General features: G+C 42.0%; 2 protein-coding genes across 2 annotated transcripts; one reads left to right on the forward strand and one right to left on the reverse strand.

The window, feature by feature from the left end:
• The first annotated feature begins 867 nt into the window (after positions 1-867).
• Positions 868-12,774, forward strand: LOC134504432 (glutathione S-transferase-like). Its single transcript, XM_063313640.1, has 6 exons — positions 868-1,008; positions 2,553-2,604; positions 7,700-7,832; positions 8,761-8,902; positions 9,465-9,596; positions 11,951-12,774. The coding sequence occupies exons 1-6, from the start codon at positions 922-924 to the stop codon at positions 12,071-12,073; spliced, it is 669 nt and encodes a 222-aa protein (XP_063169710.1). The 5' UTR covers positions 868-921; the 3' UTR covers positions 12,074-12,774.
• On the reverse strand, positions 11,929-21,675 carry TMEM14A (transmembrane protein 14A). The gene is made up of 5 exons (XM_063313652.1): positions 21,576-21,675; positions 18,133-18,218; positions 16,369-16,470; positions 14,696-14,783; positions 11,929-13,966 (listed from the first exon to the last, which is right to left on the reverse strand). Exons 2-5 carry the CDS (start codon positions 18,206-18,208, stop codon positions 13,927-13,929), a joined length of 306 nt encoding a protein of 101 aa, XP_063169722.1. The 5' UTR covers positions 18,209-18,218; positions 21,576-21,675; the 3' UTR covers positions 11,929-13,926.
• Between the last annotated feature and the right edge of the window lie 6,298 nt (positions 21,676-27,973).

The raw sequence follows: 27,973 nt of genomic DNA on the forward strand, positions 1-27,973 counted from the left end.
CCCTCTGGACTTGAAGATAGAAATGGTATGACTAAGCATATTTTAACAACTCAGTTAAATAAATGAAAAAAAAAAGGAACTGTCATACAAAAGGAGGAAGAACTTCAGATTCCTTACTGATTTGGGGTCATTTCTCAGAGCAATTACACACCAGAGAAGTTGCATCTGGTGAGTGCTTTTACTTGCTTCTTCTGGCAGTTACAGTGCCTGCTATGATAAGCAGTGTATCTGCATGGACATCCCATGCTAGACCCATCTGGCAGTGACTGGTAAATACACACACTGTGGTGTATACTATTGTATTAGTTACTTTCCTGATTATATGGGAACAACAGTTGCCTAGAGCCTTGAGGCTGTTGGGGTTGGTGGATTTTTTGGGATGTATCTAATCTGAAAGAAATTGTCTTGAGTTGGATGAGATGTACTGGATTAAAATTGAGCCACAAAGAATTGGAGCCATAATTGGGGTTGTAGGTTTCTGAACTCTATAATTATCAAGCTAGGTACTGATACTTCAAAGAGTGTTGGATTCTCTAAACTCATTCTTCTCAAATGGGCTGTAGTTTTTTTAGCAAGGCTTCTGCATTTTTAAAGAGGGACTGGCACGCAGAAATTCAAGAACGCAAGGTTTTCCAGCTACTGGGATTCAACAGCATAGAGGAAAATTAGATCTATTGAATTCTGCCTAAGATGGGAACCCAACCAGTAAGTGACACCTTAGTATTCTTAAGAGCTCCTTGAAGAAGACTAATCCAGAAGTCTAGCTCACTGCGTGCTATGGACTATATTCGATTGTTTCTGTGCTGAAAGCAGTTACTTCTTGATTCATGATGAATCCTCTTCCACTTTTATTTTAGGACATCCACCAAGTCCATTTTCTGACTTGGGCTGTGCTTGAGAGGTCAGAAGAATTTCCAAAAGATGGCAGGGAAACCCAAACTGCACTACACTCGAACAAGAGGAAGAATGGAATCCATCCGCTGGCTTCTTGCAGCAGCTGGAGTTGAGGTCTGTTTTATCATGCCTGCTGCAGGCTTACAGAATGAACTCAGCTTGTGTTCTGGCTCACATCTCAACAGGATCTTCTAATACTAGCTTCAGAGGTTTACGGATGATTCACACTTGGAACAGATTCTTCATAAAATGGGCGGGTTTATACACCCACAGGTGCAAGAATCAAAGCACTCAAAGAATATTTTCCCCCTTGGGGAGCAGGTCTCCCCTTTCTGTGTCTTGTGAGTTTAAACTGATTTTTCAACGTTTTAGGGAGGCTCTGCATTGGTGTGCTTAAAGCTTCTGAGATGCCAAAAAAAAAAAAAGATGGTATTGAATGGCAGTTTTGGGAGGGAAGACATACCTGTGTGGACAATGAAATCAGAACCCAGGAGGGGGATCAGAGTGATTCCAGGTCCAAGTCATATTTTGCAATGGAATTCAAAACAAAGCTGATTTCCTTTTCATTAGGGTTATTTTATTATATGGAGAGAGTTAAGCAGTTCCACAGAACCACTGAGCATGCGATCTGTTCTTCAAAACCAGCTCTCCAAGGCTGGGGATGCTGATCTCTGGCCTCAGAGACCTGCCTTTGAAAGATGATCCCCATGTCCATGCGCTGGTTGGCCCAGCTGGTTTTGCAACTCCATAGAGCAACAGGTAGGAGGGCTTTTCACACATACATACACATACACATACACATACACAAAATAAGGAGCTGGCATGCTACAAAAATTACAGCTGCTGGCATTACTGTTCTTTCCAAGACTGCCTTTGGACTCAGGGCTTGCTTTTCTCAGTCTCCCTGCCCAGAAAAAGGACAAGATGTAAGCAGAGGTGATAAGGAGGGGGTAGAGGGTAATATGAGAGTCAGTTTGGTGTAGTGGTTAAGGCATCAGACTAGAAACTGGGAGATTGTCAGTTCTTGGGCACGAAGCCAGCTGAGTGACCCTGGGCCAGTCACTCTCTCTGAGCCCTAGGAAGCAGGCAAGGGCAAGCTACTTCTGAAAATCTTGCTAAGAAAACTGCAGGGGCTTGTCTTGAAAACTGCAAGACTGACTTGAAGGTAGGCACACACACACACACAAGCAAGTAATAAGCTTGTAAAGCTCTTTGCTGTGCTGAGCCAACCTTGGTTGATTGCAAAAAACAAAGCAGACTTGGTTAGAATTTGGATGAAAGAGCACTAGGAATGACCATATGCTAGACTAGGAAATTGAAAAAAATAAAAGCAAACCCTTTCCAAACTGTGGTCAAGAAACCTACAGGGCTGAAATTACAAGCCCTGAGGTCACCTTGAAGGAGTTGTGACCTTTTTAACTGGTGGTGCACCTGTGGCAGCCTCTTTGAAAATGTACAAGGATCCTTCAATAGCCATTTTCCAAAGGCACCTATTGCTTATTCATAAAAGTCTGAATGAATCCCCAAAGATTGGGAGTCTTTGTCGTATTGTTTCTTTTTACAACTGGTTTCAAAAACTATTCCAAGCATGAGCTGCTTTCTCCAAAATAATCTTATATAGCAAGAAAAAAACATTTTGCTTTATTTCTGCTTTTCAGTTTGAAGAACAATTTATAGAAACGAATGAAGATTTGGAGAAGTTGCGCAGTGGTAAGTTAGGATGCAAATTTTAAATAAAATTTATTATCCACTTTACGACAAGATCCATTGCAAGAGTTTATAAACAATCTGTTTGGGGGTGAATTAAATGGTGTCGTATAAATTGTAAAAATATATCTGGAGCTTGTGCAACTGACAGCTTGAGTGCTTCTGGACTCAGTCCTAAGTGGTGATTTTGTACTATTACTTAGCTCCAAGGAGGACTGCATATATCTTATTTGCACACGTGGATCCTCAGTAGAAGAATTGTCCTGACAATGTGGGGTGACTTGGGTGGCTCTCAGAAAAAGAGCCCTTCTTATGATGAGTTTCATTAGCTTTCCTCAGCCAGCAAAATGGTTCCTAAGATTGCTGGGAATTGAAGCCCAGAAATTAATTAATATTAATTAAATATTATATTATAAATAAACTATTTATAAATAAAGAAATATAATTTATAATATTTGGTAGCTTTGTGAAATTGTTTTATAGTGTATTTTATATTGGAATTTTATTATATATTTATTGTTTTATATTGTAAACCGCCCAGAGTCCCTCTGGTTGGAGGAGATTTTGTTGTTGTTTATTCGTTTAGTCGCTTCCGACTCTTCGTGACTTCATGGACCAGCCCACGCCAGAGCTTCCTGTCGGTCGTCAACACCCCCAGCTCCCCCAGGGACGAGTCCGTCACCTCTAGAATATCATCCATCCATCTTGCCCTTGGTCGGCCCCTCTTCCTTTTGCCTTCCACTCTCCCTAGCATCAGCATCTTCTCCAGGGTGTCCTGTCTTCTCATTATGTGGCCAAAGTATTTCAGTTTTGCCTTTAATATCATTCCCTCAAGTGAGCAGTCTGGCTTTATTTCCTGGAGGATGGACTGGTTGGATCTTCTTGCAGTCCAAGGCACTCTCAGAATTTTCCTCCAACACCACAGTTCAAAAGCATCGATCTTCCTTCGCTCAGCCTTCCTTATGGTCCAGCTCTCGCAGCCATATGTTACTACGGGGAACACCATTGCTTTAACTATGCGGACCTTTGTTGTCAGTGTGATGTCTCTGCTCTTAACTATTTTATCGAGATTTGTCATTGCTCTTCTCCCAAGGATTAAGCGTCTTCTGATTTCCTGACTGCAGTCAGCATCTGCAGTAATCTTTGCACCTAGAAATACAAAGTCTTTCACTGCTTCTACATTTTCTCCCTCTATTTGCCAGTTATCAATCAAGCTGGTTGCCATAATCTTGGTTTTTTTGAGGTTTAGCTGCAAACCAGCTTTTGCACTTTCTTCTTTCACCTTCATCATAAGGCTCCTCAGTTCCTCTTCGCTTTCAGCCATCAAAGTGGTATCATCTGCATATCTGAGATTGTTAATGTTTCTTCCAGAGATTTTAACTCCAACCTTGGATTCCTCAAGCCCAGCTTGTCGCATGATGTGTTCTGCATACAAGTTGAATAGGTAGGGTGAGAGTATACAGCCCTGCCGTACTCCTTTCCCAATCCTAAACCAGTCAGTTGTTCCGTGGTCTGTTCTTACTGTTGCTACTTGGTCGTTATACAGATTCTTCAGGAGGCAGACAAGATGACTTGGTATCCCCATACCGCTAAGAACTTGCCACAATTTGTTATGGTCCACACAGTCAAAGGCTTTAGAATAGTCAATAAAACAGAAATAGATGTTTTTCTGAAACTCCCTGGCTTTTTCCATTATCCAGCGGATATTGGCAATTTGGTCTCTAGTTCCTCTGCCTTTTCTAAACCCAGCTTGTACATCTGGCAATTCTCGCTCCATGAACTGCTGAAGTCTACCTTGCAGGATCTTGAGCATTACCTTACTGGCATGCGAAATGAGTGCCACTGTTCGATAGTTTGAACATTCTTTAGTGTTTCCCTTTTTTGGTATGGGGATATAAGTTGATTTTTTCCAATCTGATGGCCATTCTTGTGTTTTCCAAATTTGCTGGCATATAGCATGCATTACCTTGACAGCATCATCTTGCAAGATTTTGAACAGTTCCACTGGGATGCCGTCGTCTCCTGCTGCCTTGTTATTAGCAATGCTTCTTAAGGCCCACTCAACCTCACTCTTCAGGATGTCTGGCTCTAGCTCACTGACCACACCGTCAAAGCTATCCCCGATATTGTTATCCTTCCTATACAGGTCTTCTGTATATTCTTGCCACCTTTTCTTGATCTCTTCTTCTTCTGTTAGGTCCTTGCCATCTTTGTTTTTGATCATACCCAGTTTTGCCTGGAATTTACCTCCAATGTTTCTAATTTTCTGGAAGAGGTCTCTTGTCCTTCCTATTCTGTTGTCTTCTTCCACTTCCGCACATTGCTTGTTTAAAAATAATTCCTTATCTCTTCTGGCTAACCTCTGGAATTTTGCATTTAATTGGGCATATCTCCCCCTATCACTGTTGCCTTTTGCTTTCCTTCTTTCTTGGGCTACTTCTAGTGTCTCAGCAGACAGCCATTTTGCCTTCTTGGTTTTCTCTTTCTTTGGGATGTATTTTGTTGCCGCCTCCTGAACAATGCTGCCAACTTCTGTCCAGAGTTCTTCTGGGACCCTATCTACTAAGTCCAGTCCCTTAAATCTATTCTTCACCTCCACTGCATATTCCTTAGGAATATTAGTGAGCTCATATCTAGCTGATCTGTGGGTCTTCCCTAATCTCTTTAGTCTGATCCTAAATTGTGCAAGAAGAAGTTCGTGATCGGAACTACAGTCAGCTCCAGGCCTTGTTTTTACCGAGTGTACAGATGTCCGCCACCTTTGGCTGCAAAGGATGTAATCAATCTGATTTCGGTGTTGTCCATCTGGTGAAGTCCATGTATAAAGCCTTCTCTTAGGTTGTTGGAAGAGAGTGTTTGTTATGCAGAGTGAATTGTCTTGGCAAAATTCTATCAGCCTATGTCCTGCTTCATTTTGTTCTCCCAGGCCATACTTACCTGTAATTCGAGGTGTCATTTGACTGCCCACCTTAGCATTCCAGTCTCCTGTGATGAAAATAACATCTCTTTTAGGCGTGTTGTCCAGTAGGTGCTGCAGATCCTCATAGAACTGCTCTACTTCAGCTTCTTCAGCATTTGTGGTTGGGGCGTATATTTGGATCACTGTGATGTTAGATGGCTTGCCCTGAATTCGAATTGAGATCATTCTGTCGTTTTTTGGGTTGTATCCAAGCACTGCTTTAGCCACTTTACTATTAATTATGAAGGCTACTCCATTTCTTCTGTGGTCCTCTTGTCCACAGTAGTAGATCTGGTGGTCATTTGATGTGAAGTGGCCCATCCCAGTCCATTTCAGTTCACTGACGCCCAGAATGTCTATCTTTAATCTTGACATCTCACCAATAACCACATCCAATTTGCCCTGGCTCATAGATCTTACATTCCAGGTTCCAATGGTGTGTTGATCCTTAGAACATCGGATTCGCCGTTCACCACCAGCACCGTCGGCCGCTAGCCGTCCTTTCGGCTTTGAGCTAGCTGCGTCATCACGTCTGGGGCTAGTTGAACTCATCCTCTGTTCCTCCCCAGTAGCATTTTGACCATCTTCCGACCTGGGGGTCTCATCTTCCGATGGTATACCGACATATCTCTGTTTGTACTGATCCATTTAGTTTTCACGGCAAGAATACTGGGGTGGGTTGCCATTACCTTCCCCAGGGATCGCATTTAGTCTGACCTCTCTGTCATGACCTTCCCGTCTTGGGTGGCCCTTCACGGTTTAGCTCATGGCATCATTGAGGTGCTCAAGCTCCAGCACCACGACAAGGTAACGATCCTTTGCTGAAGGTTGGAGGAGATGGGCGGTGACAAATTTGATAAATAAATAAATAATCCTGGTTATACAGACTAATATGGAAATGGAAGTTGCTCTGTTAAGATGTGCTCTGTATCCTGAGGGTGCAATGCTTGAATTTTTACTTCATGTTTTTTTTTTAATTGTGTTGTTGTTTATTCATTCAGTCGCTTCTGACTCTTCGTGATTTCATGGACCAGCCCACGCCAGAGCTTCCTGTCGGTTGTCAACACCCCCAGCTCCCCCAGGGACGAGTCCATCACCTCTAGAATATCATCCATCCATCTTGCCCTTGGTCGGCCCCTCTTCCTTTTGCCTTCCACTCTCCCTAGCATCAGCATCTTCTCCAGGGTGTCCTGTCTTCTCATTGTGGGGCCAAAGTATTTCAGTTTTGCCTTTAATATCATTCCCTCAAGTGAGCAGTCTGGCTTTATTTCCTGGAGGATGGACTGGTTTGATCTTCTTGCAGTCCAAGGCACTCTCAGAATTTTCCTCCAACACCACAGTTCAAAAGCATCTATCTTCCTTTGCTCAGCCTTCCTTATGGTCCAGCTCTCGCAGACATATGTTACTACGGGGAACACCATTGCTTTAACTATGCAGACCTTTGTTGTCAGTGTGATGTCTCTGCTCTTAACTATTTTATCGAGATTTGTCATTGCTCTTCTCCCAAGGATTAAGCGTCTTCTGATTTCCTGACTGTAGTCAGCATCCGCAGTAATCTTCGCACCTAGAAATACAAAGTCTTTCCCTGCTTCTACATTTTCTCCCTCTATTTGCCAGTTATCAATCAAGCTGGTTGCCATAATCTTGGTTTTTTTGAGGTTTAGCTGCAGGCCAGCTTTTGCACTTTCTTCTTTCACCTTCATCATAAGGCTCCTCAGTTCCTCTTTGCTTTCAGCCATCAAAGTGGTATCATCTGCATATCTGAGATCGTCAATGTTTCTTCCAGCGATTTTAACCCCAGCCTTGGATTCCTCAAGCCCACATGTCGCATGATGTGTTCTGCATACAAGTTGAATAGGTAGGGTGAGAGTATACAGCCCTGCCGTACTCCTTTCCCAATCTTAAACCAGTCTGTTGTTCTGTGGTCTGTTCTTACTGTTGCTACTTGGTCATTATACAGATTCTTCAGGAGGCATACAAGATGGCTTGGTATTCCCATACTGCTAAGAACTTTAAATTGTAGAACATATTAAATAAGCTAGTCAAATCAATCTGAAATATTCAACTAACATTTTTAGTTTCATTTAAATTGAATCTATACTTCCTGAATTACCTTTCCTCTTTTTTGCCTTTTACCAGATGGATGGCTACTTTTTCAACAAGTACCCATGGTGGAAATTGATGGGATGAAGTTGGTGCAAACACGAGCCATTCTCAGCTATATTGCAGCAAAACACAATCTCTACGGGAAGGATATGAAGGAGAGAGCACTGTATGGGGTTATGGCTATGTTGATTAAAATCTAGAATTTATTGCAGACTTGTAACAGAAGTATAGCCTGTAATACAGATCTAGTTTGGGGAGTAACTCTATACTGTGTAGGAGCATTCAGGAAAGTAGCTGTGGATGCCAGATCTGGACTGCAATAATGTAGACAACCACTAGAAGGTGGCAAAGAGATAGATCTTTCTGTGGCCCTTTGCTCCCATCTACTGGGCACTCCAGTTTTTGCAATTCAGATCCCGTTCTGCCTGCCTGATCAAATCTTTCATTTGGATTTCAAATGATTGGGACAAGCAGCTATTTATTGATGTTGCAATGAAACACAGTAGAAAAACAATGGTTTGAAGAGCAAATTGTAAATATATGTAGCAAGACTTTATTTTTTTGAAAGCATTCCTCTGAAGCAGGAATGGGAAACTTATGGCCTTCCTGGTGTTGATGAATTAAAACTTTCAGCTTCTTTCAATATTGGCCATGCTGGCTGGGTGTTTCATTTGAAAGTCAGCAACATTACAACAACTGCAAGTTCCCTTCCTGCACAATTATCTTAGAAAAATACGTTTTACAGGACAGTGGTTGCGGAAGTATTTTAAACACTTCTTTGCCACTTTTTGCTCAAAATGGTTATTTTCCTTCCAAAGATTGCCATATATAAATGCATCTTTAATGCATTAATGCCTGCAAAGTGGAATCAGGCTTTAGGTTGTAGATATTAACTAAGAAGGATGTAGAAATGCTTCTATTACATTTAAATCAGATTTAAATTTCTTAACTAGCCATTTTGTTTCAAAAGTAACTACCAATTTTAAATAATTTTTTAAAGAGGTCAAGATAGTGGACATTCGTCCATATAGTCACCTGGGGCCCAATTCAATTTTTAAAATATTTTCTCTATCCATATTAACCATTTTTTTCAGGATTGACATGTATGTGGAAGGAACCACTGATCTGATGGGAATGATTACAATGTCATTTTTCGAGCCACCTGAAAATAAAGAAAAGCAAAGGGCCCTGATTACTGAAAGAATCACAACCAGATATTTTCCAGCATATGAGAAGGTAAGTAATAATGAGGCAGTTGCTTTAGAACTAGTCTTCCCAATGTACAGTATTTCCTTCAGTTGTGTTGGACTAAAGCATCTTGGACTAATTGCCATGGTCATACTGGCTAAGGATGATGAGGTTGTAATCCAGTGTGTCTGGAACCTTCCAGCTTGAGGAATGTTGGCTTAGAATATACACCTGCCAGCGTATGTCTCCCAAGATGTAAATATGGAACAAGACAGAATTTCCTGTCAAAGCAATGGTCAGTGGACTGTAGCACTACTTTGAACAGTTTGGAACCATCCATTATATAGGACCAGCAGCCAAAGCAATTATTTTGCTCCTGTTGCAAATATTGCATCTATTAGAAATGTACCAGGGAAGCTTATCTGTCTAAAGTAATAAAAAGAATACAAATTATGTGTATCAAATGACAAGGAAATGACTGATAGAATGCCACAACCTGTCTTTCCATTTATGCAGCTGAAACAGAAAGAAGGTCTCCAGTTTGTGCTGTCTTTTGCAATCTTAGGGCCCAAATACCTTTATCTTAACTTGGTTTCTTCATACGTTCCAGATTTTGAAAGACCATGGGCAACATTTTCTTGTTGGTAACCAGTTTAGTTGGGCAGATGTCCATCTCCTGGAAACTATCTTAATGGCAGAAGAATTCAAGTCTGATGTTCTCTCTAAATTTCCTCTGCTGCAGGTAAAGACAGTATTAAAAGCAAAATTATGGGAATTTGCAAGCTATATTACCGCAATACAAGGCAGTCTGTGTTTTCGCAGAGTGCAAATACCGAGACTAGATTGTCAGCCACCGGGGGAACTATTTTAAAAGAATCAGTACAGCAACCAGCATGTCATGATGATGATGATAGTAATGGCTTTGACATCTGGAATCCCACATAGTGAATGACTATGAATTTCTATCCCTTTGCTTTATATGGATGATATATAGAAATGTAGGAATTCCTAATCATTGCCCGTGTTGGTGCACGGCACGTGCTTGGAAAAGAACACCATCTCTTCCAAGTCTGCACATTTCAACCAATCTATCCAGTCTGCACATTTCAGACACTATTTCCCTCCTTACATGAGGTTCAGGGATGTGTGTCAGAAATGGGTATGTTTGGGTATTTCTAAAGAAATAATGTGAAATAATGCAATCCTCTAGTGAGTGATCCCACTCGATACTGTGGCCATCACCAGAACTTTTACCAAACTGGAACACTTCTGTATAGTTTATTCATGTGACTTAGTGGAATGTGGGGAGAATAGACTCAAAATATAATGTTTAGAAGAGGCATACAAATAAGATAGGTTGTTCAAACTCAAACTGAATTCAACTGAAGCATGTTGCTATACTGACTAAAATGACAAGCTTGCTGATGAGTCCCTCTCTGTTCTGTAACCCTCTCCCAGTCACCAATCTAGCTGAGAGTAGATGCTCTGGTTTATTATTATTGGAGGGACAGATTCCATCTATGTAGACCACATAGGGGATGTGAAACAATGTTTTTCCACTGTTGCTCCATCGGTTTGCAGTGGAAATCACTTTGGATTTCAGATTTGGTACGCAGGATGTCAGGTGGGATTGGTGTCCTTTTATTGGTTTACTGGTGGTCTTTAGCAATGTTTATACTGTAAACCACTGGGAGCTGTTTGGAGTGCAGCAGATAATGTCAAGTATCTGCTTGATCCCCTGGAGGCCTTCTGTGAAATGCAATACAGTGGTGAGGACAAGATCCCACAAGATTAGGATAAGTAATAGGATGTCAGATGTTTGCAGTTTTTAACTGCATTCAGTAACTTGCTAATTCAATCTTCCTTCTCAGTTTAAAATCATGTAGTCAATTTCTTTGCAATCTAAGATGCACAGGATTTTGAATCTGTTTCATGAAGACCTAGAACTCAAGCTTGCTTTCTTAAATGTGTATATTGCCTGATTCATCAGACCCCATGCTGGTAGATCTCCCGAATCTAGCTGCAGAAGAACCTTGTGGCTCATTTCATCAACACTATCTCTGGTTTATGTTTCTTTGAAGCTGCAAACAAATATATTTAGTATAGATTAAAAAGATCCAGTAACACAAAGTTCCTTTTAAAGCCCACCCACTCACCTACACACATCATGAAGGTTCACAGCTCTTTGATACTTTGCCAGATTCTTTCTATGCAGCCTAGCCTGTACTGCAGGTTATACCTGTACAGGTTGCTCAATATTTAAGCTATTTGAGTAAAGCTCTAGTAATGAGGAATTTACAATCCAACATTCATTTAGACAACAAATGTCTAAATGAAACTAAACAAAGATGCTGGCCTGAATCCTAAACAGAGCTTCTATGACTGCAAGTGGAGGGCTGAGAAATATGTTTAGTTCCTCCTTCTTCTGAAGTTTTCTGCACTATTTCCAATGGTTGCCCAACCATCAGGTGATTTGGTGGGCAAAGAGGAGTGTAGAGGGAAGACAGAGAAGGAAGGGATTTGCAATTTTTGTCCAATGACTTCTTCCCACTCTAAATCCTGGGAGTACCGGTTGGGAGCTTCCACCAATAACTTCCAAGATAGATTACAAAGCAAGTATCAAGAACCATAAACCTACATATTTTCTGTCATACATGACAAACTCTTAGTCATTGCAAACCTGCTTATTAGTGAGGCACAATCTTTATTTGAAGAATCTCTTTCTGCAGAGGAGTTATATTGACACCAGGAACCCACCAATTTTATTGTATAGATTTGGAGGAGGAAGGAAAAGGAAAACCAAATCTCACAATATTTCTGTCATCACAGCCTGTTTCTCAAGCTTGTACACAGTAATGGTACAACAGACAATGCATTCTTCTGCTAATTTCCATTTACTTTTCAGAACATTTTGAAATTAAGATTTTTGGCCTGACCCACTGTCATGTTTCTTTGCTGTACTCTGTATTATTAGCATTTAAAACTTTTAATACTTCAACATTTAATGATTGTTAGACTTACATTTTCATTTATATCTAGAAATACTTAGCATTTTCATGCTGTAAACCCATCTCTGTTTGTTTGTTTCACATGCAGGCTTTCAAAACAAGAATAAGCAACATCCCTACAATAAAGAAATTCTTGCAGCCAGGAAGTCAAAGGAAAGCCCCATATGACGATAACATGCTTGCACAAGCCAAAAAAGTATTCAACTTCTGAAGGCTTTTACAAATACTGGCATACTTCTGCTAACTTACGTTTTTTCCCAATATATTGCTAATTATAACTCAGCCTATTATTGGAAAGATAAAATAAATGAAATATCAATTCCTCTTAGTTTTATAATCACAATCCTTCTGAAACAGTGAAAAATCAGTAATTTACATGAAAATATTTTTGAAGGCCTTGTGTCTAAAATTATAGTGTATAATGCTGTTTTTTTCACATGGGCAAATACAGAAAGTAAGCTCTATCTTACGCAAGCATATACGTTATGTTATTGCAGCTTATAACTTTAAAAAATCAGAGATTCTTTACTTGTAACATCATTATCTGCTGTTTCTGTAGTTGTTACTAGGTAGTAATAACTTAAGAAAATTATCCTTTGTAATGATTAACAACTCAATAAATTTCTCTTTTGTTACCACTTAATATGTTACCTTGTGCATGTCTATATAGAAGTTAATCCTGCAGATTTACAGCAATGCATTCTCATCTATTTGTTGGTATCCTTTGACCATTTGCCACCTCTGTATATACTTCACTAATTTATTTGTGACATATCTATACCTGTCGCAGCAGATGGCAGCATCTAGCTGACTTTGGCTAATCTTGAAAAAGGCTTAAATAAGCAGATGTGGTTAGAATTAGACAGGAATCAATCAGGAATTATTAGGGTTGTAGGAGAGTTTGGGAAGTAATACATATATATATATATATATCCCTGAAAAGGCAACAGTGAACCCCTTCTGTAATGTTGCTAAGAAAAGTACATGGATGGTTTCATGTATTCACCAAGAGTCTAGCTCAACTTGAGGAAGTCATTACTCTTATTTATGCTTATATCTTGACCAAACTAATTTTGTTCTGTAATTTATGACATATCTACAAACCAATGTAAGCATAATTAGTATTTCCTTCAAATATAAACTTGATACACAAGTTAAGGTGGACTAACATCTTTGCTGAGCACTGATTTAAAGTAAGTACATTGGAACTATTATCTACAGCAGTGATACCAGGAGGATTACCCATAGTTGTTTGTCCCCAAAAGTAGAATACAATTTAAAAATAGATGAACTTCAACCTCTCCATTTTTGGAGATCCCCACTAAACAAACCTTTGGCTTGGTCAGGTAATGAGAACAGAAAAATACTGTACATATATTGTATTTTGTTGTACCCTATCTATAACTTTTTTCCAGTCACTTATCTCATACAAATCACTTTAAGAAATACTGTAAGTCAACAACTTACAAGAGAGTTTGTATCCAAAATATTAAAGTGTTTTTATTTTTAATATGGCATTTATTAACTTTGCATTTCAAGACATAAGCAAGACCTGTTTCAAAGCTAAAGATGTTTTTAGTATTATATGAAATGAATACAGCATTCATATTTTAATGGAACTGAAATATGATATAATCCATATAAGTAAGTTTGTATTACTGCATACCTTGTTCTATGAAATTATCATCATCCAGGACTGGGTATGACTTTATTAGGTGCCACTATATATGACAAACCTGAGTTTTAAAAGTCCTGTGGCTTCTATTCATTTCAGGGGGAATAAAGCATAAATTGAAAACTCATTCCACAAATTAAAATAATAATTAAAAGACCAAGTTAGTCACTGGTCTGAAGAAAGACATAAGTCAACAAAATGTCACTTAAAACATTAAAGAATGCAGCCCCACATACATAAGGAATGAATGCAATTCCAAGTCCATGAGGAATAACACTGCCTTTTTATCATCATGATCACAACAAAAACGGCTGATCTTTTGGAAGGGACATTCATAATTCAAAGAATGTTTTGTCTGATTGCGTGGAAATCTGGAAGTGCTCCTTTTCTCATATGAGCCGGAAGACAAGTCTCAACACCATCACCAGGCTATGTTCAAAAAACAAAAGAAGAAAATTAAGGAATGAGTGATCAGTTAAGACATGAATGGTTTTACATTTTCATATTCAGGATTGTATGTACAGAGAGAGAGAGAGAAAAAAAACTCTTCTAAATGGAGAGCTTCACAGGAAACAGGGACCTTTGTGAAGTTTCACCCTCAGAAAGGTCTGAAGTGAAACATGTCGCACATCTCTACTGCAGATATCCCTTAAAGCAGGCTTCCCCACTTGGTGCAGTTCACATACAGTATGTTGGGCCTCAACCGCTATAATCTAAGCTTGCATGGACTAAGCCTGGGAATGATGGCATCTGAAGTCCAATACATTTGGATATTTGAAAGCATAACTTCAACTCTTAAAGATAATGTTCTTGTGTAAGTAGTTCCTTTTGAAGTCAGGAGACCAAATTCCACAACCACAACCTCTCTCTCTCATTCCCCCTATTTCAGTGTGACCACAGAATCACAGAATGCTCTAGAATGTAAACTTTGACATTCTGAAATCGCATGATCAGAGCTGGATGAAAACAAGTGTCCAGTCATCTGTAAACTGATTCTATGTTAATGAGCCTGGGTTTACACCCAGAAACTCTCTTACAATATTTAAAATCACATGCTGCACAATCGTACACAACTGTAATCACAAGTATGCCCCACTGTGGTCACTGGGGGCTGGATAAGTAAGCTTTGGATTGCATCTTAGAGCAGAAACAGTTTACCTTAGACCTGCTATAATTCCAGCCGGCATTAGTTTTTTGGTCCTTTTAAACCGCACTCCCATTATAGTAGTAAGCATAAAAGCTGTGACTGCAGGCAAATATACAAGATGTTCATTTTACCAAATGTTATGCTGTGCTTCAACCATATTCTCACAAAAGTTTACAGCAACAATTAAAATCATTACAAATTAAGCAGACTACAAATTTAGCTCTTGGAACAAAAAAGCACTCAAATATCACAATATTCCAAAACACAAGAGCCCTTTTTTCTATACCCACCATCTTATAATTGGAAATCTTTACATGTATTCCAAGACAAACTGTATCTTTGTGCCTATAACCTGAATGCTGATGTTTCCACCTCAACAATAAGAGATCTCTAGAGTTCTTTTTCCATAAATATTTTCCTAAATACACAACCCACTTTAGCAGCAAAATATATCTTATAAGGTTTCACTAATGAAATACAGAAATAGCTCATGTACCTTTCAAAGAATGTGTTTTGATCAATACCCTGATTTTTTTTTAATATGAGATCTTCAGGATGTACAGTATTAGCTTGTATACCTTGATTTCAACAGATGGGGGTAGAAGCAGGGCTTATGTTTACTTTCCAGAAACAGAAAAGCATTGAGTTTGAATGGATCAGATGAGACATGGGATCTGAGGAGCACCAAAGGAGGTTTGTGTACCACAATAATGTCTGCCCCAGATCTAGCATGCTGTGATGTTTAATGACACTGAATGCATATGACCAAAACCTATATTTTACAGCAACATTACTATTGATTAAGGCTTGGATTCTAATGGCTGGTTTTTATATTACACAAAAATGCAGGATGTTCTCTCATCAACGGTTCCAAAAGATATAGAGAGTTCTAACAGGCCCAACAAGATACTTTACCTAATGATCTCTCGGTAAAGATAGCCAACTAAGAACAGTTGGCCGAGTCCCCACATGGTGCTACAACATGAGTTCTGACTGAATAAAATACAGTTGGAAATGTTCCCACCATACTAAGCCATAAACCATGGTTTGCAATCAGAATGGGCAGGCCCACAATATATTCTAAGACAAGACAAAACAAGACAAAACAAAACAACTTGTTGTGTGAATTAGACATATTTTGGCAGAGCCATGTGAATATTCATACTATACTATATCAATTAAATGGGAACACAGTGTCTAATGTGAATGCATAACCTAGTTTCCAACCTGGTAGCCTTCAGAAATATGGGTCTATAAGTTCTATCATCCCAGATAATCTAGCCAATAACCAGGCTGGCTGAGAATGATAAAACATTCAATTCCATATTTTACAAAGGTTGCTCTACGCACATGATAGAGAAATTCTCAAAGCTCCAGTGAATACATGCAGGTCTGCACAAGTAAGGATTGCTCACCAATTATTGTTTCCCCATCCTTAAAGAGGATAAATCAACTGTCTGATCTCAATCGTACACATAGAAACTAAATGAAATATAGATTCAATTTAGAGACAGCAATAAGCTTTTATTTTGCATGTTCTGTTCTTAGAAATAATGCATATGATAGCAACTAGTTTTCAGTTTACAATTAGTCTGATAAAAACCCCAATATATAGTGAAAGTGCACTGAAAACTGTTTCTGTTAAACAGAAGTACCCTTTCTTTTCAAGAAGTAGGATACTCACATAATGATATCTTTACGTCTTTGGGATTATGAGTTACCCAATATGCTCCATAACAAGCTAGCAAGCCAAAGAAAAGGCCAGCAACCAATGAGATTTTACTGCCTGTAATAAAGATGATATATATACATAAGTAAAAAAAAACTCCTACACTACCCTTTTAAGAATATGTATTTCTGTTTTTGAAAGACATGACTTTGACTTTTGGAACCTGAAAAATGTATTTAATTATTTGACATATTTTGACCCTGTTCTTCTGTAGACAGATAAGCACAAAAGGGACAGTAATGATGCAAAGTGACAAAATCTGACAAAGAATCTCTCTGGAAAAAGTTACATAGAAACAAGAGTTTCATTTCTTATATATGAGTGGCTAGGATCCAAAGAATAACATGGCACATATATAAAGGCTCTTGAGACATCTGGCTACGCCAGTGGCTGCTAGTGCAGCATTAGCAGCCATTTTGAACAATACCTCAACTTATTGAAACAAATTTCCAGGGATGAAACTGAAAGGTGTGCAGTGAGAAGCTGGGCAAGGGATAAACTCATTCTCAAGCTTCTATGCCCTTGAATCCCAATCACTTTCTTTTCTGCATTAATCTGTTACAATATTCCTGTGTTCACACAGGTGGTTCAACAAGATTGACTGATCTGAACAATTCCTAACATTTGCAGAAATGGTGTACTCAGGTTTCCTGAGATTTTTATTGAACCCTTTAGTGCCTTTTGGGTAATAGGTAACCTAATAATTATAACCACTCTTTGTACAGTACCAATCCTACTACAGGAGAGGGATGATCCTAAGAAGCATGGGACAAATGCAGTTAGGGAATGATTAATCAGGTAATTTATTTCTTAATGTTCTTCAGACCAGTATCTAATCAGGAGGTTGTGTGGACTGCCTCCATTCTCTTCCATAACTTCCAAATTTCCATTATTCTTTGGTATCTGCTCCAGGGGAATTCAAGCAGGATTTTCAGATTTACAAAAAGTAGAGCAAATATGCACTATGCACCCAATCGATTAAAGCACATGGCATTCCTGTAATCTCATATTGCATACCATGTGATTCCCTCACCACGGCCTTCTGTTTCTTTCCAAATCCATTCCAATTCTGCTAAAGAAAGCCACTCTGTTAGTGAGAGGGAAGAATTAGATACTATCTATTAGTTTTCTGTTGAAAATTAATGCAGTTGCACCAAAAAAATACTAAAATATGAGGAATGGAATATTTTGGGATGGGAAACATTTTAAAAAATCATTATTAAATACTTTTTTCTTTTTTGTAGAGACAAAGAGAGAAGCAGGAATCCTGTCCTCACGTGGCCTTTAACATTCCAGAAACAAACCTCTGAAACAGTACTTTATTCTACTCTCTTGTTAATGATGTATTTTTAAGGTTTGCAACTATGTGTAACACATTTCTTTTTTAAAAAACACACACTATTTTAGAATTTTAGTAACTTATATTTTAATACCTTTCATACTTAGCTGTCTAGCAATTTGGTTATTTAGCTTTTAAGTTGTTTTAGGTTTTTTTCAAGCATTCTAATATCCACATTTATATTATATTTAGTTTAATCTATCTTAATAGTTCCAATTATTTTATAAATGTACTTTTTATTTTCTTATGAGCTGTTTAATGTATTGCAAACCAATATGTTAAACAATAATGATATGTTAGTATAATTGAAGAAAAAATATTTGAGAAAAACAGCAGAAAACAATTACATCATTTTCTCCACCATACAATTTCACTATTACCTTTGCGAATATATCCTATGATACCTCCAAGGGCCACAACCGCACCATAACTGAAGCCAATCCAATCCACACTCATGGTGAAAAGTCTGGAGGACAAAACAGAATACTAAAGTGAACACACTAAAACTAAACTTGAGAGGAGGGAGAAGAAAATGATTTTGTCACAACAGGCAGAGCTTGTAATTGACCACGGCTACCTCAGGAAGATTGGAGTTGGTTAGTACACAAACAGGAAATAACTAAGAAATCCCAAGGCTAGATGGAAAATTAAAAAACCATGGAAAAAGACCATGGGAAACCACTTTCACACCATTACCAACAAAACAACGTGGATGAGGCAGTGTAGTTACCAGGAACTGAACTCAACAGGAGGGGAACTAGAGAAGGATTTTAGAATGTCCTAATAACTAGGTAGCAGTAAAAGCGAAACCAGATCTTCTGAGAAAACCAATCAGAGTAGCTGGAGGTACTAATTAACTCTCTGGTCTATGTAAGGATTAGAGTAAATAGATAGCCTTACCCTGTGCCCAATTTTGCAATGAAAAATGGTACAATCCTTTCCTGGCTTAATGCCAGCTTCCATGCACTAGTTACACAGCCAAGTTCTCATCCTGCCAGCCCTCCAAGCATTCTTTTACACCCAAAGGGCATCGTGTATTCCAGCTGCACTTTGAGTGGATTCAGCCTAGGTCCAGGCACCGTTGTTATTCGGTGCCCAAAGAGGTCCATAACCTTTTGGAAAGGGTACAAACTTAGCTCCTCAGGACTTTATTCCAAGTCCCGTGTGTTTATGTCAGGAAGCTGGCATTATTAAGTTTAAATCCAGTGTCTGGATACATATTTTCACATTTGAACCAAACTGCTCTTCTCCCCAGTAGGTCTAATTCACTGGGTTCTTTTTGATCACTTTTTTCTTCTCTTCAGCCAAGGCGATACATACAGATAGTCCTCACTTAACAACCATTTGTTTAGTGATGATTCTGGAAAAACCAACTTGTGACCAGTCCTTGCACTTACAACCATCACAGCATCCCCGTGGTCATGTGATCACGATTCGGGCACTTGGCAACTGGTTCATGTTTACAACTGTCGCAGCATCCCACGGTGACATGATCACCATTCTCAACCTTCACAGCCAGCTTCCAGCAAGCAAAATCAAGGGGAACTATGTGATTTGCTTAATGACTATGTGGCTCACTTAACACCTGAAGTGATTCTCTTCACCACCACCATGAAAAAGGTGGTAAAATCAGGTTGAATTTGCTTAATGACTGCTTCCCTTAGCAACCAAAATCCCAGTCCCAATTGTGGTCATTAAGCAAGGACTACCTGTATAAAATTGGATCTCCTTAACATAAATGCACATGCTAGGGCAAGAATGTACAATTAAGCAATACTTTAAGGGCACTGATATTCAAACTGACCTGAGATCCCTTCCTAAAGATGTATTTCTAAGTAACCCTTGTGCCCCTTATAGACCTGCCAGCTATCTAAACCAAACTACTGTCCCCAAATTAAGGAGGGACTTAACCTTGGCATGGTTTAATGTACTTCCATGAGTAGTTTTAGAGGGGAGATACAAGGGCACCCCATTTAAATCCAGACTTTGCCCATGTGGTGAAGGAACCACTGAAATCACCAAACATGTTCTATTATACTGTTCATTTTATGCCAACACTTGTGAGCCCTTACCCCCTCCCCTAATTAAATATCCTGGTCACTCTGATCAGTTTTGTTTAAATATTTTAAATTAATTTTTAAAATTTTATTGAATTAAATATTTTAATTTTAATATTTCAGATGCAAATAATTGTGTTTCTTAAGTATGGGCAATTTGTTTCACATATTATGTAAGATGCACAGCAGTCTCAATGTTCTGTTTACCTAATTGGCTAATCAATATTACCTATGAATGCAATGTGTTTTATGGACTGGTCATTGCCCCCAAGTCCCATGGCTATCTCATGCAATTTTCCAAAATGGTAATGTTCATATATATGTGGTTTTTTTTTTAATGAAACTTCTAGTAAGATGGTGTTGTTAAGGCCTAATATAGAAAGTCACCTAATATCATGGCCAGCTGTTATATTAAACCCCACATTCTTGGCTCTCATGTCCCCATTTCCCTTTGGCATCTCTTCCTTGACTCTTTTTTCCACTTTAATTCTTGCATATCTGACTGTTTCCAAGCTTTTTGGGATGCTGGTACCCTTATTTCTGCAAGTTCTCACTGTTATATAATGGGAGTGGCCATAGCACTTCCCACTGTAATTTGCTACATGTGACAAAATCAATGACTGCCCTTCAGAGATGGGGTTGGCAAGCTGTTCTCAGAGATCCCAGAACACTGACTCTCAGTTCCAACACCAGAAGTGGTAAGACCTTAAATATTAAGGTGCAATGAAGAGGTGACACTGTAATGAGCCAGGACATTAAATGACTAGGCTTTGATTGACACCTGATGGCTGCCCTATTTTATTTCCCACAGCATTTACTGCACAGCTAATCACAATACCTTCAGTGCTGCTGCTGGATACTCATCAGTTGGGCATTCTGTGCAAACTCAGCCAATTATTGTTTATTCAATAAGCCATGGTTAAATCTTGACTTGCCAATAAAGTACAAATTAAGCCCAACTGTCCTACAGATGCCAGGATATTTGCCATGTTTGTACTGGGCACAAACTAGGCATCTCATATTTCAAACAACCATATGAGTCCAACATGCACTTGTATTGATTGCTTCTTCTACTGTATGGTTTTATCTTTGGGGCCTATCCTTCATGGGAACTTGGTAGCCTCTTTCATGAGGGGTGGACCCTTTCTAAGAAATACAGTTGGATCACTTCTATAAAGTCCTGAAACCCCTATACGCAGAACGAACTTATTGACCCTGAAGACCAGGAATGCTGCTTCCGAAGATCAGCATTGATCTACCAACTGGAAGCAGGGAAATAAATCCTGTACATGCCCAAGTGACAAAACAAGGAACGCGTGCAACTGACTCCTATTCCCCCTGACTTCCAGGCATGCTTGAAGCCCCAATTCAGGACTATAAAACCTATGCTTAATTTTTATATGATTGTTCGTCCGCAGTGGGCAAATCAGAGCGCACCTGCTCAATTCCCACGCTCTCAGCAATGGCCCGCATTTCGCCAAGCAAGCGGGACCCCCATCCCACCCTCCTTTCTCCGGGTGGGCGGGTGAGTTACGGCGCTGATGGTTGGGCTCTTCGCGTGCGGTCGTGGCCTGAAGTGTCAATCGACGCCAGGAAGAAAGCAGCGGGGCTGCCCTAGGCCGGGCGCTAATGCGAAAAGGAAACAGGCGACCAGCTCCCGGGCCCCGCCGTCTCCTCCCTGGGCTGAGCACCGAGGCTGCACTCCCCCTCTGCTGGGAGAGGGCTTCCGGCCGGCCTCTCCCCTCTTCCTCCGTCCCCCCACATACCTTGTGCTCCGATATGGGCGTGGGGCGTCGCTTTAAAACCCTCTTCCGTCCGAAGCTGTCCCGCCCGGCCTCCCTCCCACCGCGCGACCCTCAGGCGCGCCCCCTGCCGCCCAGCGGGAAGCTGCGTTTTCCTTCGCCAAACCGGGCGGCTTTGCTTTCGGCGCGAGAGCTGTGCGATGTGCTCTGCTTTCCTTTGTTTTTTCATCCGAGCTGGAGGCTGATCCAGTTAAAAGGAAGGCCAATCCTGCCACCGCGTGGGAAAAGGCAGGTAGTATCAGTTGAACAAGGCAATAAACGGAGAGCCCCCCCCCCTCCAATAACTGAAATCTCCTCGGAGGCTGTTGAGCTCCTTGGCTGTCCAGGGAGATAGCTTGCCGTCGCCTTCTTTCAAGATTACTTTTAACTTCCCAGTTTGGCCTACAACCGCAGGACGCCCTCATAGTGTCCTATCGAAGTACCGCCCACGTCTAACCCGGCTTAATTTTGGAGCCCAGATCAGTTCTGCCCGATTGTCCAATTTGCGGAAAGAGATTGTAGGGGGATGGCGGTGTTAATCTTTGGTGGCAAAAAGACTCCTTCAGTTTTCAAGAGGAACATTATAATTTCACACCAACATATCCCAACCCTTTTCTTTCTTTTGCGCTTGCCCCAAATCAGCTACGTAGTAGGTCCTGCAATCTTCTGTGACCATCCCATTTTTAATTCCAGCCCTTGCAAGGACACAACATGATTAGCAAGTATTGAGTGCTTCAGAATTCTTCTGCCTGCAAGAGAATTATAGTGGACTGAAAGGAAACTTAATTCAAATAACCTGTTAGGGCCTCTTACATATTGCCAAATACAGATGCTGTCCCTCCAATGCGGGGGAGTGGCATTGAGGAGGAGAGGAAGGGAGGAGGAGCTTGGTTCTTCAAGTGAGTTTTTGGCTGGAGGTATTGTGAGAAGCAGACTCCTTAGGAAGACAAGATTGATGTCACTGGGCCTATGGGTTCAGGCCCAAAGCCATAGAGAACGGGAATAAGCAAGGTCAAGTTGCCAGGAAATGTTTAATTAGTTTATTTAAATGATGGCTTGTTCAATTTTGGGTAGTTTCACCTGTGCTCCAATTCAGTTTCTCTCTGTGTGTGTTTGCTCAGTGTGTTAACGGTTTAAGAATTCCAACAGCAGGCCATGTATTTGAGCTAATTTTTTTTCTTGCTATTGCACTCTTTTCATAATGGCTCAAAACAGGACTAATATACACCATCCCAAATGGGTGACTACTTGTATGGTCCTTCTCTTTCTGCCCTGGTACTCCTCACCTGCCTGAATGAGTAGTAGCCATGTAGCAGCAGCCAGAATAAATAAGCTTATAATTTCAGAGAAAGGGGTTGGGGGGAGAGGCAGGGTTATAGATTATTGCCACAGCCCAGGACCGCAACTGGGGGGGGGGGCAAGCAGGGCATGTGCCCCGGGTGCTGTGCTGGGGGGGGCGCCAAAATGAGTGCTGGGGGGGCGCCAAAATGGGTGTGGAATCCATGTTTGCCCCTGGTGACACAGACCCTAGTTGCGGTCCTGCCGCCACCTCTGTTTATAACATCCGTCTACAGGTTTGCTTTGGCGCCTGAGAACCCAGAGGAACAAAAAGGCGGTGAGAGTTTTTAAATTTTAAATTATTATTGCAGAAGCATAGATAATTCCTTTTGATGTCAGGAAAAGACCATTTTTTTAAAAAAAAGGCAGTAAGTGTTCTAGTCTAATCCAGGGAAAGCTATACTTTTAAATTCCTTTGAAATTACACAGTGGCTTTAAGTGCTACAATTGTCTTCTTGATCATGAACTTTTAGTTTTACTTCAACTAAACTAAGTAAGGTTTTACTTGAACGAGGTGCAAGGTTTTTACAAACCCGAAGTGACCTGCGAGTTTGTCATCGTGTGAACGTGTTAACACATCTTTTCTGAGGTTTTCAGGAACGTAGAGGCGGTCGGATTTCCAAGCGAAGCCTCTGTCAAAAGTAACATTGTCTCTATTCGCAAGCAACCAAGTATCCGTTTGTAGTTCTTTTAAAAACTTTTGTTGCAACTGGGAGGGAATTGACAAAGTGCTTGGCTGAACAGCGCTTGTGGTGGGCGGTTGCTGCGCGCGCGTTTGGCTTCGCGTCACAGCCTGCATGCCCAATTGGGGCGCCGACCATAGGGTGCTTACCACATCTGGCGCCGCCCCAGAGTCTTGAGGTTGCCTTGACAAGGCATCAGCCAAGAAGTTCTTTTTCCCTGGAATAAATTTGAACTGAAAATTGAATCGATTGAAAAATTGAGCCCAACGAACCTGTTTAGGGCTCAGTTTTCGAGGGGTACTAAGTGCCTCCAAGTTTTTATGATCAGTCCATACCTCAAAGGGATGATTTGCCCCTTCCAACAGATGCCGCCAAGCTTCTAATGCAGCTTTTACTGCAAATGCCTCCTTTTCCCAAACATGCCAACGCCTCTCAGTCTCAGAGAACTTGCGGGATAGATAGGCACAGGGCTTGAGGCATCCTGCCTCGTCTTTTTGCATCAACAATGCGCCAATAGAATAATCGGAGGCATCTGCCTGTACAACGAAAGGCTTTGAGGGATCAGGGTGTTGTAAAATGGGCTCTTTGACGAAAGCTGCTTTCAGCCGCTCAAACGCCGTTTGACAAGCAGGCGTCCACCTCAACAGCGCTCCGGGATTCTTGACTCTCCTAGTATCTCCCACCCCTTTTGTTCGAAGCAGTTCCGTTAGGGGCAAGGCAATCTCAGCGAACCCCCTTATGAATAATCTGTAGTAGTTGCTGAACCCCAGGAAACTTTGAAGTTGCCTGCGGGTGCGGGGACTCTCCCAGTCCATGATAGCCTGCACCTTGGCAGGGTCCATTTCTATACCTTTATCAGAAATCCTATACCCCAAGTAGTCAATTTGGGTCTGATGAAAGGCACATTTCGATAGCTTTGCATACAATTCAGCAGATCTGAGTTTACACAAGACTTTCTTTACCAGAGCTACATGCTCTTTCATGGTTTCCGTATAAATCAACACATCATCCAAATACACCAGTACACCTTTAAACAGATGTTCATGCAAAACTTCATTGATTAATTGCATAAATACCCCAGGGGCCCCAGCCAACCCAAACGGCAACACCTTATACTGGAAGGCTCCCAACGGGCAATTGAATGCAGTTTTCCACTCATCACCCTCCTTGATTCGTACACGATAGTAGGCTTCTCTTAAATCCAGTTTAGAGAAGATCTTGCCTTTGGCCAGATGTGACAACATGTCCTTTATCAATGGCAAGGGATATTTGTTGGAAATTGAGACGGCATTTAATCCGCGGAAATCCGTACAAAGTCTCAATGTCCCATCCTTTTTTGGGCGAAAAAGAACCGGCGCCCCCACGGGTGAATTCGCCGGCTCAATGAATCCGCGCGCCAAATTTTTGTCCACAAATTCCCTCAACAGAGTCAGTTCCTTTTGCGTCATGGAATAAATTTTTGGTTTAGGCAATTGAGTGTTGGGCAGCAGTTCTATGGCACAGTCCGTCTTTCGATGGGGGGGCAACTGGTCAGCTTCCTTTTCACCGAATACATCAGCAAACATCCTGTACTCGGCCGGCAAGCCTTCCAGAGGAGAGGCCGGGTAAGGCGGAGTTGCAGCTGCCGCAACCCCCACCATCTCCTCTGGGGCACCCTTCCCCTCTGCCGCTTGATAAAACCCATCCCTAAATGTGATGGTCCGGTAAACCCAGTTTATTTGGGGGTTTTGCTGCACCAACCATGGTACCCCCAACACCACCAATGGCCCCCCTACGGGAGCCACGACAAAAGACAACCCTTCCTGGTGACTGCCCAGTTGCAAGGCTACCCGCCCTGTAAAATGGGTGACCGGTTTGCCCCCTGCCATGGACCCATCCAATTGAGTAAATGCGATGGGTCGTTGTAGAGGGAAAGTGGGGAGCTCCAAAGCTGCCACCACGTCGGGGTGCATCAGACACCGGGAACACCCCGAATCAATCATGGCCCATACTTCCACCGTCTTGACTTGGGAACCCAATTTCAATTTCACCATGAGTATGCGGTAAGTGCCACTCACCGATGGAGGCTCGCGCCCGTCCTCTACCACCTGCCCAGCGGCGCCCTTTAGAGCAGGTGGCTGGCGTTTCCCGCCGGCTGCGGGATTTCGGTCTCCCCTTCAATTTCGTAGAACATCACATCGTCTCCCTCGGTCTCAGCCACCGCAGCTTTCTGTTTCCTCGGCAACGCAGGGGACTTCGCCGGCGGTTTTCCGGGCCATTCCTCTACCTTTGCCTTCGGGCATGCTGCCACTCGATGCCCCTCCTTACCACATCTCAGACACAAGCCTTTTGCGTACCGCTTCTCCCGCTCCTCGTCCCAGGGTCGTTGTCCCGGTTTCCCCCCGGTGGTCGATGGGCGGCTGGGCTTCACCTCCCGCCCCGACTTGGCGGTCTTCCGCTGGGCAAAGATCTCCTGGGCATGTTCAGCCCTTCCTGCCAGCAGGATCCACTCATACAGCGTGTATGGGTCGTCCCTCCCCAGGGACCAGCGCAGCACCTCTGTATTCAAGCCATCTTTGAAGAGCTCGATAATGGTTGCTTGGGACCAGTCATCCACCTTCCCAGCTAGCGCTTTAAACTCCAAAGCATAATCGGCCACTGATCGGGACCCCTGCTTGAGTTCCTTCAGGGCTCGCTTTGCTCTCTCCTTTGCTAAGGGGTCCTCGAAGTGTTGCTTCAACGCCCAGAGGAACTCCTCGAGATTTTCCAGTTCAGGCGCTTCCGACTGGCACATCTGGACATACCAGTCTGCCGCCCTCCCCTTCAGTTTGGTGGCAATGGTGATGATTCTTGCCTTCTCCGATTGGAAAACCGCCCCCCATTCCTCCATATAGGCTTTCGCATTCGTCAGGAAGAACGAGAGTTTGGTCGGGTCCCCATCAAACTTGACAGGGAAGTCTCGCATGCCGCCTCCCGCCGGGCTGCGCCCCACCACCGGGGCTGCTGCGGCTTGTGCTTCCCTGACTCGGGGCGGCACGGGGCCCCGGGGCGATCGCCCAGGCGATGCTGCGATTTCCATCTGGACCGACTGGTCCCCTTCGCGCCTCCGCACCACCCGTCGCCGTTCCGGGGTCAGCCCCTGGGAAGAAGGGGTTGAATGCCTCTGGCTTGATTCTTCCCGGACCTCTCGCAACGAGGTTACATCCAAGCTCAGCTGTTTCAGGATAGCCTCCAACGAATCCATTTTCGACTCCAGCACTCGGATCCAATCCGGAGTGGGTGAGCCCTCCGTTGGCTGCACCTGCACCACGTTGGGGGATAAGGGGTATCTCTGCCTCCAGGATGGGCCCCCCGCTGCTGTGGCATCTCCTCGGGTCTCATCCCAGGTGAGCAGCTCGCCCGGAGAATTCACGGTGGTCTCCGGGGCCGTTTTCAGCCCCCCGGCTTCGCTCTCCGACTCGGAGCTCGCCTCCTCTCTGATGGCGGACAGCTCCCCTCGGCCGGACGGCCTCACGGTCGAGTCCGGTTCCCCTTCCTCCATCATCACGATGTCGGGTTCGGTCATCGCGGGCTCTCTCCCTCACAGGTTAGACGCTTGTCTTTCCTGGACAGGGGCCAGCGGAGTTAGGAACTGAGATTCTCAGCTTTATGTAATGATTGCCCTAGCCCCAAATACTCAGACTCACAAGAGGATGCTAAATGAAATCTGATTTATTAGAGTACTAAAGACAAATACAGAGAAAGCTGAGAATGAGCAAAAGCGCGCCAAATACAAACTTAAACCCTTGCTTCAAACGTATCCCGCCTCCCTCGTAACAGCCCCGCCCGGCACAGGTGCCAGCAATCGTCAGAGTTGCTAGCCTGGGAAAGTAACCTTGAGCGCAGTAGATAACACAAATACATTCCAAAGCAAAGCCAAAAGATAATCGTTCCCATCCTCCCTAGACAAATGAAACACGCATCCAATTAATGACATGCGAAACGTTACGATGCATCAAATACATTGAAACGGCGCACATGACATCAACTAAACTAAGTAAACTAAACTTTACTGAAACTTAGACTATTGGTATTCTCCAACTAGTCCTAATTAAAGTTTCAGACAGGAAGTAGAGATGTGTAAATTCAATCATGGAACAGAAAGTTACAGAGAAATCTGGAAAGTTCCATTTCTCCCTGGACCATGCTAAACCTTCTGGACCATGCCATTCTACGGTCAATGATTGAAACAGAGTTAACTACTAACTTCAAAGTTCTACATTCAATAGATTCTGAGATTAAGCAGTGATCTGATTTGAGTTCTGATTTTAGTATCAGGTTGTGCCTCCAAAACTACAACATGAATTAACCCAAAGCTTAGCTGAAATAGAGCTGAGGACTTCC

Source organism: Candoia aspera, chromosome 1, assembly GCF_035149785.1.
Source record: "Candoia aspera isolate rCanAsp1 chromosome 1, rCanAsp1.hap2, whole genome shotgun sequence".
In the NCBI taxonomy this organism is placed as follows: domain Eukaryota; kingdom Metazoa; phylum Chordata; class Lepidosauria; order Squamata; family Boidae; genus Candoia; species Candoia aspera.

Excerpts from the sequence above, each read along its gene's own strand:
- LOC134504432 (XM_063313640.1), top strand. The coding sequence starts at position 922 with ATGGCAGGGAAACCCAAACTGCACTACACTCGAACAAGAGGAAGAATG. Across the intron at positions 1,009-2,552 it reads TTGCAGCAGCTGGAGTTGAG|TTTGAAGAACAATTTATAGA; the intron begins GTCTGTTTTATC and ends TCTGCTTTTCAG. Across the intron at positions 7,833-8,760 it reads GATATGAAGGAGAGAGCACT|GATTGACATGTATGTGGAAG; the intron begins GTATGGGGTTAT and ends CATTTTTTTCAG.
- TMEM14A (XM_063313652.1), bottom strand. The coding sequence starts at position 18,208 with ATGAGTGTGGATTGGATTGGCTTCAGTTATGGTGCGGTTGTGGCCCTT. Across the intron at positions 16,471-18,132 it reads CATAGGATATATTCGCAAAG|GCAGTAAAATCTCATTGGTT; the intron begins GTAATAGTGAAA and ends TCTTTATTACAG. Across the intron at positions 14,784-16,368 it reads AGACGTAAAGATATCATTAT|TCACAGCTTTTATGCTTACT; the intron begins GTGAGTATCCTA and ends ATTTGCCTGCAG.